Genomic DNA, 11,737 nt, shown 5'->3' on the forward strand with positions numbered 1-11,737 from the left:
ATGTGTGTCACCTCAGGACCACTGTGATAATTGTGTTAACTGTACAAATTGATTGTAAAACACGTGTGTTTGAACAATATGAAATCAGTGCACCTTGAAAAAGAACAGAATAACAGCGATTTTTAGGGAACAAGGGAAGACAACCATAAGGTCTGACTGCCTGTGGGGTGGGCAAAAAGAACCATATTTTTCTTCTTGCAAAGAGCCTATAAACAGATGTGCAAGTAGGGAAGATACCGCTAAATTCTTTTCCTAGCAAGGAATGTTAGTATTAATACTCTCAGAAAGGAATTCATTCCTGGGGGGAGGTCTATAAATGGCCACTCTGGGAATGTCTGTCCTATATGGTTGAGATAAGGACTGAGATATGCCCTGGTCTCCTGCAGTACCCTCAGGCTTACTAGGATTGGGAAACTCCATCCTGGTAAATTTTTGGTCAGACCAGTTCTCTGCTCTCGAACCCTGTTTTCTGTTAAGATGTTTATCAAGACAATATGTGCACCGCTGAACATAGACCCTTATCAGAAGTTCTGCCTTTTGCCCTTTGTCCTGTTTCCTCAGAAGCATGTGATCTTTGTTCTGCTTTTTGCCCTTTGAAGCATGTGATCTTTGTGACCTACTCCCTGTTTGTACATCCCCTCCTCTTTTGAAATCCTTAATAAAAACCTGCTGGTTTTGAGACTCAGGTGGGCATCACGTCCTACCGATATGTGATGTCACCCCCAGTGACCCAGCTGTAAAATTCCTCTCTTTGTACTCTTTCTCTTTATTTCTCAGCCAGCTGACACTTATGGAAAATAGAAAGAACCTACATCGAAATACTGGGGACGGGTTCCCCCGCTACACTCTAATGTTCACATGATGATGAAATTGCCTGACAACTTATTTCTCAGAACATATGCCTGTCATTAAGTGATGCATGACTGTATAGAATAATAGTAGCTACCAGTTCCTAAGCATCTTCTATATGTCAGGAAATATGCTAGAATTTTCTTTATATAGTAACTCTTATAGCAAATCTATAAAATAGATATTTCGTTTTAATTTATAGATGAGAATTCTGAGACTCCCAAGTTCACACAGCTTATTGTGGCAGATTCAAATTCAGGTCACTTGTTCCTGTTGACCCTGCTGTTTCCACTGTGCCTTGGAGACATACAACTTAACAACATTTGGAAACATTGTTTCTAAAGGAAGGGCAGTACAGTGTGACTGCCAGACAGCTATACACTTTCCACTACAGTGTTCAGGATAAGGGAAGTAATCAGCCATCTTAGTTCAAACCTAGAATATGGCTTCAATTCTGGGTTACCACACTTAAAAGGGGTACTATTGTACTTGATTATCATCAATAAATAGCAATAGCTGAGTGTCTAGGGAAAAAACTTTGGAAGTCAAACCCATGTTAACCATTCTCAGGAATAAATTGGTTACCACAAGACATGGAAAACTACATACAGAAATGTGCAAAGTATTGGAACTCTAAATTCTCCTATAGGGTTGTTACTGCCTGTGTCTACCTTCCACATTTGCTTTGCCCAGTTGTTTTTTTTTTTTTGATGGGGTTGTATAAAAAGCGTTTTATTATAATCGCTGTAATTTGTTTCATTACATTATTGACGTTGAAATGTGCTAGGACCATGAAAGCAAATGATCACAAATAATGAAGTAGGTGAGTTTTTGCTAACAGAAAAAGGCAGTCCCTAAAATTTATTTAAAACAATCCAGTTTTGAGATTGGGGTTATAGAGCTACGCGTAGCTGCCCTTCGAAATGCGTCATGTCAGGTGAATTGAGTTTTCACTAATTGAGAATTCATGCAGACTGAAACATGGAAATCAGAATCTGGGCACCTGCAGGCAGCGCTGAGAGCAGCTTGGGTGCTTCCACTGCCAGCGCGATGTAGGGGAGAGCGCATGCAGGCGCAGCAGCAGCAGCAGACCAGCCAGGAATCTATTCCTTTTTTGGTTTTGTTTGTTTTTTAAATACTGCTATGGAGAATCTTAAAAGACATTTTAAATTATTTCATGTGAGCTAAAAAGTTGGTGGCTCTCTGCAGGCTGCCAAAAGCCAGTGAGTGGTGGAGAAGCTTCCAGGGCTCAGTGTGACAGTCTCTGCAGTGAATCGTTTTGCCCCCGTGACAGCGCATCTTCAGGCGTGCATTCACCACTCTGGGCGTCACCCTTTTCCTTTTCTTTAATGGTCATGTTCGTCATCAGATTTCTTCTTACTAACCTGAGAAGGATGTTTTGATGATTGGCTGATATTATCTGATGGAATATCAGCCAGCCACTGAATTAGCCAATCAGATTACTGTGTTCTGCCCATAGGAAATTGTCAGACAGTGGGGACTAGAGGACAGTTTATAAATTCAGTTTTTCTATTATATATGTCTTGATATCTTATTGATAATTTGTGTTTGTTGGGATTATTTGCCTGCAGGGAAGAAGGCATTCATATATTTGGGAGTAAATGGATGACTATTTGTAGAGCTGATAGGAAAAAACTGTTGGAGGATTCTGGATAGATTTTAATTTAATTTTTATTGCTGCTTTTTAACCTGATGTGCTGAATAACTACTTGGAGTATTCTTGACTTGCTAGTATTTAAAGTCTGCTTTCTCCATTCCTGGCATTTCAAGTTTATTTCACATATACATTCATAAAGCAAAGAAAACTTTTCTGAATTACAAGCATTTTAAAGTTTGGGTTGTCAATGAAAATAATTGGTCCACATATTATAAAATATATTTCTTACCAAAAGGTTTAAGAACAACGTGGGTTCTGCCAGCTGTTCCAGAATAGGATCTGCCTGTGGCTGTCTCAGGCCAGGAGTTATGCTGTGCGCTGCTTGCTCTTTCACAGTTCACATCTAACCCATTGAGCAGGTGTGTGCAGACACTGCCTGAACAATTACCCAGGAAGCAACTTCTTCTCACTGCCTCCATGGTGGTATAGTGTAGGAGGAGGAGCAAAGGTGCTGGAATCAGCTCAGGGTTTGAATTCTGGACCTGTGACTTGCTAGTGGTGAGCCTTTGAGCAAGTTAGTTTCTGCCTCCATTTTCCATTAAAATATGGGAAAATTGTAAAGCCCTGCACTCTCTGCCTATCACAGGCCTTACAGGTACAGCTTTCTGAGCAGAGGCCAGCACACAGTGAGTGCCTAGTGAGTATCAGCCATTAGTGTCATCATCATTCAGTATTGCCACAATCGAAATCCCAGCCACCATTAAAGTGATCTAAGATAAACATGAGATCGTGTAATTCTTCTGCTGAAAAGCCTCTAGTATTTTATAGTTAACTTGGAATAAAATCCAAATTCCTCGCCGCATTCTTCAAGGCCCCATGTGTGCCTGCCTGTCCCCAACTCAAGGCCCATGCTCAGAGGGCCGCCTCCTTGCTGGCACTCTCCTGCTCTGCCCTGTCCAGCTCCCAATCATTTTAATTCCTTTTTCCTAGTTTAATTTTCTTCAGGGCACTTTGTATAACTAGAATATAGGCTCCAGAAGGACAGGGACATCACTTTTCTCATTCCATCCCTGTATTGTGGACAACCAGAACAGTGTCTGCTGCATAGTAGTTGCTTTATGTATTTGCTGAATGGATGAATGAGTTGAAACAAACTGTAATTGCCAATTCTAACACTTTTATTCTTTCATATGTATAAAATAAGGAGCTTGCATAAACATTGTCAAACCATTGAAACCATCAAAAATTTCTCTGGCACTTCATGAAAACGGCACAGGGGAAGAGAAGAGTGAACTGAGAATGAAAACACTGGGTTTTCACTGGGTTCCTGCCACTGTGAGATCACTTGGCTTCTCCTAGACTCTGCTTTCCCTGTAGAAAACACAGGGAGGACTCGATGTCTCTGGAACCCTCGGGCCCTTCAGAGCTGCCCAGGAGAGGGAAGAGGAAAAGGGAGGAAAAGAGGTTTCATTGGGAGGAGCCCTGGTCCTACCCAACCCCGACTTTAACTACAGCAGCTTTGTGTATATTTTCTTTTCTATATGGGGGTTTCATATGAAATTTGGCTTAAAAAAAAGGAGTCTGCTTTTTATTTAAAAACTACTGAATCAGAAGAGCACAAAAGTTGTTTTAGCTCAATTATTCTGATCCTGATAGCTTAATTATTTAAAGGATATTGTTTCTTCATAATTCTCTGTTCCCTCCTCTCACGCCAAAAAGATCACTGAATATTTTTTGGAAATATCCTAAAGAAAATTATAATGTGCATAAGTGACAAAATTATCATCATCAAGACTGTAAGCTACGTGAAAAAAAAGACCACGTCTTATTCCTACCACTCAGCACAGTGCCTGACACTCCAACAGGCTTACTCAGTAAATATTTCTAGATGGGTGGATGGCTGGATATTTGAAAAGAGCAAAAATGCATTTTTAAATGACAGTACATTATTTTGTAAAAACAGGTGAAAAACATGGAATTTTAAGTGAAGTCTGTTGTTTCTTCAAGATGATGTTGATTAGATACACATATTATAAAAGATAATTTTTAAACACTGTTTGTTAAATGACCTATTACACCTTCCTTTAATTCCTCGTGAATTTTCTGCTAATTATTTAAAATACAAAACTGATAGTGTCCAATACGACTTTTTTTTTAAATTCCTTTTCTTTTTTGCATTTAAAGTAGGATTCTTTTAGAATGTTAGTTTTCAGATAGAGAGTACTTTTTCTTTTGATCAGGAAATTGTACTGTGGGAGTATTTAATAATAATAATCTATTCGAGGACAACTTTGAGACCACAGTTAGTCATCAGTTGAGTTTTAAATTTTGCAGACCTGCTTGGCATTGATAGAAGTTGAACTGAGATTTCAAAACCATCATAGCTGAGGAAGGTTAAAGTGAAAGTAATATAGTATTGAGACACTGAACTACTCACCTTCCTGTTAGGAATAGAAATGAGAGTATCAGCTTTGCAGGCTTGAAAAAGCATTAACAACTTGTCAACAAAATGTGAGAATCGTGTTATACAATTGTATGAAACTTATGCATAAAATTACAAAATATTCCCACCCACAATACATTTGGCCTAATATGATTGTGAGTGTTGGTATGTTTTTGTATCAGTCTCTAAAATTAAACACCTCTCATCAGCTACCAACCTTCTGTGGTATAAACAGTGTGTGTGTGTGGTAGAAAGTGTGTGGTATGTCAGCGTGTATCTGCGCACAGATGAAAAGCATGACATTATTACTAATGGATTGCTTCTATTGGGTACTGTTTCCTCGTGTATCCTCGTGTATTATCTTACTTAGCCTTTCTCTTTCTTTTTAGGTAAAGAGGATGAATATCCAAAGAAGCCCTTGGGACAGCTTCCGCCTGAACTTCAGTCTGGGGGTGTCCATCACCTGAGCAACGGACAGAGGAGCGTGGGCCGGCCGAGCCCGCAGGTCAGTGGCAGGAGGGAGAGCGCGGCGCCCCACAGGAGGCCCGAGCACTCGCTGCACCCCCAGAGCAGGACCGGGACGCCCGAGAGAGCACAGCCGCCAAGACGGAAATCGGTGGAGGAGGAGAGCAAAAAGCTTAAAGATGAAGTAGATTTTCAAAGAAAACTCCCATCGGGTCCACAGGACAGTTCCAGGCAATATAATCACGCAGCTGCCAACCAAAATAGCAACGCCACTTCAAATATCAGGAAGGAATTTGTGCCCAAATGGAATAAACCATCAGACGTCTCAGCTACGGAGAGAACTGCCAAATACACCATGGAAAGCAAAGTTCGAGCAGCGCACCCCACGCTCGCAGTCACCGCCCCAGGCCCTGCCGAGGTGCGGGTGGCAAACGCGCGGCCAAAGATGAAGGCCCTGGATGCTGAGGACGGGAAGCGGGGCTCCACTGCATCGCAGTACGACAACGTGCCGGGCCCGGAGCTGGACAGCGGTGCTTCCGTGGAGGAGGCACTGGAAAGGGCTTACTCCCAGAGCCCACGGCATGCCCTTTACCCTCCCAGCCCGAGAAAGCACGCTGAGCCAAGTTCTAGTCCGTCAAAAGTATCCAGCAAGTTTACTTTTAAAGTACAGACTCCAAGTCATGCACGATATCCGTCCCAGCTAGATGGGGAAGCCCGAGGGCTAGCTCATCCCCCCTCCTACAGCAATCCCCCCATTTACCACGGAAACTCACCCAAACACTTCCCTACTGCCAACAGCAGCTTTGCTTCTTCACAGTTTAGCCCTGGGACTCAACTGAATCCTTCCAGGAGACCTCATGGTTCTACTCTTTCCATCAGTGCTTCTCCGGAGAAATCTTACAGCCGCCCAAGTCCCCTTGTACTGCCATCTAGTCGAATAGAAGTCCTCCCTGTTGACGTTGGTGCTGGGGGATATTCGGGCAATTCAGGGTCACCAAAGAATGGAAAATTGATCATTCCGCCAGTGGATTATTTGCCAGATAACAGAACATGGTCAGAAGTTACTTATACATACAGACCTGAGACGCAGGGACAATCATGGACCCGAGATGCTAGCCGTGACAATTTACCAAAATACTCAGCCTTTCAGCACGCACCCTTTCAGGATCATGGCCTCCCTGCAGTTTCGGTAGATAGTCCCGTGCGGTATAAAACTTCACCTGCCGCAGAAGATGCCAGTCCATCTGGGTATCCATATTCAGGGCCCCCGCCTCCAGCCTACCACTACAGGAATCGGGACGGGCTTTCCATGCAAGAGTCAGTGTTGCTGTGAGATTTGATGTGTACTTGCTAAAGACGAGAGAAACCCCATGAAACCAACATTGCTATGTTCATAATTGCCAAAGCAGTATTTATACTATTGTAAACAGCTCGCACATCTCTCCTGTCTGTGAGTAGTAAGAATACAGGGAAATGTCTTCAGCCCCACGTAGATGCTGCTTAAGATGAGCATTTAAATTGCATCATCACTGACCTGTTAGAATTTAACCCGGAAACATAGCAATAGCATTTAGGGATGCACGCACAATGGTAATTTATTACTCAGTTCCGTTTATGTTTTTCTCCAAAACCTGAACATTTTTACTCTGTTGGCTCATTCTATTTTGACTAATGTTACAAAGTACTGAAAAAACTGTAGAATAGATATTTTTAACGCTATATGTAGTGTATGTGTCTTTTAATAGATACAGGCATCTATTCATACACGTTTGAACATGGAGCTAAAGAAACATTTTTTAAAAAACTACTTTTAATCCAGATCCATGGAATAATATGTAATTCTTGTTTTCCTTGTCTTTTGGTCCAGTTTTTCTTTTTCCCTCTCATATTTTTAACCTGGGTCCTAAACTGACTGAAGAGTTTGTCCTGACTTTATTAATTGCAATCTCACAGAATGCTCATCATTCTCCTTCAGCTGTTGCCATTTTCTTTCAATCTGAAAATTAAAGACATTGGAGAGAAAGGCTAACCACTTAATGGTGCTTAAAAATCGGGGCAGTTAAAATAAGTTTACGGCCAAAGGTGCAGCAGTGCTTATCATATCCATTTACTAAGAGATCAGTCTTAGTGCGTTTATGCCCTTTGTTCTGGTCTGACTCTTGGGAATCTCAGAGCAGGAGAAGTTGCAGCTGACTGATCCCTCAGTGCTCACAGTACTCATGTGGGGCAGCCAAACTAACTGGATTAGCAGTGTGGTTACTTCTCACTTCTGCCCCGACTCATGTAGCTTCTCCCCATGAAAGTCCCAGGGTGGCCATTTACACAATCCATTTCTGACCTCTTTAGGGAATATAGTTGACGGATATTGCTGCACCTCATCAGGCCATTACATTGTCCATGTTAAAATTATAAAAATGATCCTAGTTTTTCATAGGAGTCTAGGATTTTGATATTTTTAAAAAATATAGTGTGATTTCATGCTTTTGAAAATTTTTTTTTTCATTGAAACAAATTCAGGTTCCTGGCTTAAAAAGAAATTAGTGATGTCTTTAAAAAATATTCTGTTACACTACAATTACCAAAACACTGACAAAGATATCGGTACTCCAAGAGGGTACGACTTCGTGTTTAATTGGGGAACTTGTTTTCAACATTGCTTATATTTGAATAGTAGAAAATCGGACACTGATGTTTCTTCCTGTTGCAAGGTGGGGCTTTAAGCTTTCAAGGTACAAAAGTATGTCTTTTAAAATGAAAGTAACATTTGTTTAGCTAGTGAATGTGACAATATTTTTTATGTATATAATGAGTCTAATGTAATTTTAATCAACTCGGTAATGATGTTATTAAATAGCAAAACAAATGCAGTGTATTAAAGCTAAACACTACATTGAAACACAAACAAAATTCTGAGGAAATAACTGGGCTCTTGATTCAGATTAGGTGGAAGCTGAGAAATAAATGTATATAAATATGTAGCTGAGGATATTAATTCCCATTTTAAAACCATGATTCTGTGACTTGTAATAAACCAAGCTGTACAATTTAGTTTATAATAGCAGTATCTGAGCTGCTCAAAAATATATATATCAACAGTGGTAAATACTGTAGATTTATATATATATATATATATATGCAAAAAATATATATATACACACAAGCACTATTTTCTTATGTCATTTATGACATTTTTTATCTGTATACTTTTTTTGATGTGATTGTTTTTTAACATGCTAAAAGTAATAAGTATATTTCGTTTTGTGTCTTTTATGTGCATTTTTTTCATACGGCAAAAATGGTGCACCCCCTGATGCTTTGAAGGCTAATTCTCTTCTAATTGAGTAGCTGTTGCCTAGTATTCACCTGTGTTACCTTGTATGTGTCACAGTTCTATGTTTAATGCTTTACTAATTTCCAGTAAGACTGTATTTAAAACTACATAACCTTTCCTTATTTTATTTAGTATGACATTGTTAATAGCAATAAGGTAGCATTTCTAGACTTCCTCATCTCTGTTTTCTAAGTAGGAAAATGTAATTTGAAATTATCTTGCCACCATACAGTTTTACTTTTTCAAATTTATTTTTTAATAAGAGATAATGAAATAATGATAAAAGATAAAGAGATTGGTAAAGTATATTTATGAAAAACCCATTTAGTACAGATTTTCATAGTGCAAAGACTGATTTTACCCTGTAACTGCATGTACATTGTGTATTTTGCCATTAAGTCTTTCATTCATGGCAATTTTGCCTTAGAAAGTGCTTTGGCATAGTTTCTATTTTATACAATATTTAGTCTGAGAAGTTAAGCTAGACCTAAGATCTCAAAAGTTTTAAAACTTTCACGTTTTCATATGTTTGTTTATTAATAGGATTTTTTTTAAATGAACATCTTTTTAAAGCTGGGAGATGTGTATAAATTCAGGTATCATTATCAATAATAGACTGTTTCGCTGAAAGAATGAAAAGAGGCCAGGCACAGTGGTTCACGCCTGTAATCCCAGCACTCTGGGAGGCCGAGGCAGGTGGATCACCTGAGGTCAGGAAATCGAGACCATCCTGGCCAACATGGTGAAACCCCGTCTCTACTAAAAATACACAAATGAGTTGGGTGTAGTGGCACGTGCCTGTAATCCCAGCTACTCGGGAGGCTGAGGCGGGAGAATCGCTTGAACCAGGGAGTCAGAGGTTGTGGTGAGCCGACATCATGCCACTGCACTCCAGCCTGGCAACAGAGCAAGACTCCATCTCAAAAAAGTGAAAAGAGATTCAACCAAGAGGACATCTCTGGAGAAGCAAAAGAGATGTTTATAGGACGCGATTGTTTCAACTTTGTTTTTCCATTGTAAGAAGATTCCAGTACTAAATGTCACCATACTCCGTGGTACTTTTCAAGTAGACTTTCATAGTTGCAGTCACTTCAAGTCTCTGCCTCGGGTGCCCTTAGGATGCAAGCACAAGAACAGACACCTGGTCAGCAAAACCCCTTTGTCTTCACTGTCATGATGCAAGAAAAGCATGCCATGTCTACCAGCAGGGATCTCGTCACAGAGGACCTACAGCTTCATCTTCTGGATTGAAGATTATTCTTGATTATGTTTTGGAATCAGTCCTTTATCTTAGTATGCACTTGATTGTGAGTTTTAAGATTATGTTTTTAGGATTTCTTTTATTTTTTGTCTTTTAAATTGTTCTTTAATGGATTTTAAATGTCTGTATCTAACGTGGGTATTAATGCTTATTGGCCAAGTGGATTTTAAGAAGTGAAACTTTTTTTTGAGATGGAATTTTGCTCTGTCGCCCACACTGGAGTACAGTGGCTACATCTCAGCTCGCTGCAACCTCTGCCTCCCAAGTTCAAGCGATTCTCCTGTCTCAGCCTCCCAGGTAGCTGGGATTAAAGGTGTCCACCATCACACCTGGCTTTTTTGTTTTGTTTTGTTTTTTGTATTTTTAGTAGAGACAGGGTTTCACCGTGTTGACTAGGCTGGTCTCAAACTCCTGACCTCAAGTGATCCACCTGCCTTGGCCTCCCAAAGTGCTGGGATTACAGGTGTGAGCCACTGTGCCCAGCCCTAACATTACTTTTAAGATGACCCAGAGTCATGAGAATAGGAAAAAGCAATCTGATTAACATTTATGCATTTTATTTTCAGAAGGACTTTCAGTTATCCATAAATCTAAGCATAACTGCTACCATTTATGCATGAGAAAATGACAGGAACTAATATAAAGAGCAGATCTTGACCCTTGCTGGGTCTTCAGAATAACTATAATTCTTTAGAATTATTGAGTGAACTTTAAAAAAATTTGTCTGCATAGGTTACATCCCAGACCACTTAAATCAGAATATCTTGGATGGAATCCAGACATCAGATTATTGTATTTTCCCCCATAATTTAAAGTTCAGTCATTAAGCTCTTAAATCCTCCTAAAGTTGATTGTCTTATATTCCCACTATGAGATACCTAAAAGATTCTTAACAGACCAAGAGTTTCAGAGGTTAGAAACTCGAATGTTGGGCAAGTTAGGAAAAATTCCACCAGCAAAATTAACATTACCAGCCATCTCTGCAAATGCTCATGAACTGCTGACAGTTATGGCATCAAACGGAACATGGCAGGCCCTGTCCTTCCACTCAGGTGCTGCTTACAATGGTCCTCAACAGAGGGAGAGCCTCCCTAAGATTTCCGTGTTCCTAAACAAAGTCCTAAGCTGTTTGGAAGTCTGGGAGCTTTTTCAGTATATGAGGAACTGAGAAAGTGCTGCCTGTCTGGTCCTTCATTTGGCCAACCAATATTCTGTCGAGCATCTGCATTGTGCTAGGTTCGTGCTTCCAGATGTGAGATGTGTGTTCTAATCTGACAATGTGTTTTGTAATCTGTCGGTCAGTGTTGGAGATATGCACAGGCTATTATAGGCATATTAGAGACATATATAAAGGCCAAATAGTGATCCCAGCCCAAGAGGTTTGGTTCAGGGAAGTCTCATGAAGGATTTGCCTCAGCTGAGCGTGACAGGACAGGCATGTAGAAGGACAAGAGGGAGAGAGAGCAGGGCATTCTGCAGAGGGGAGCAAGAGCAGCTGCATGGGATATGTGAGGAGATCTGCCACTGGGATGTGTATGTGGGGTAGGTATGGGGGTGGAGAGGGGTGAGGGGGGCCCACAGAGACAGGATGGTGGAGGCAGTTTTGTGTGCAATTGAACTTGATCGTGTAGTTGGTTTTGGCCTGGTGTGGTCTCTCCATGCTGTGGAAGTGAAATGTGAGGGAACAACCTTGGGGGCAGTGAGGGAGATGGGACAAACCTTTCATCTAAAAGGTGGTACAGAGCTTAAGGCCAGGGGAAAAGGTAAGAA

General features: G+C 40.6%; 1 protein-coding gene across 4 annotated transcripts in view; it reads left to right on the plus strand.

Annotated features, from left to right (window-relative positions):
- Positions 1-11,515, plus strand: part of LOC105490603 (USP6 N-terminal like) — a 159,329-nt gene extending 147,814 nt beyond the window's left edge. For all 4 annotated transcript variants that reach the window (XM_011756397.3, XM_011756395.3, XM_011756393.3 and 1 more), the window contains one exon: positions 5,300-11,515. In XM_011756397.3, coding sequence (XP_011754699.2) covers positions 5,300-6,708 — 1,409 coding nt within the window. In that variant the 3' untranslated portion in view covers positions 6,709-11,515. The remainder of the gene's footprint in view (positions 1-5,299) is intronic.
- The last annotated feature ends 222 nt before the right edge of the window (positions 11,516-11,737 follow it).

This window comes from Macaca nemestrina, chromosome 9, assembly GCF_043159975.1.
Source record: "Macaca nemestrina isolate mMacNem1 chromosome 9, mMacNem.hap1, whole genome shotgun sequence".
Lineage (NCBI taxonomy): Eukaryota > Metazoa > Chordata > Mammalia > Primates > Cercopithecidae > Macaca > Macaca nemestrina.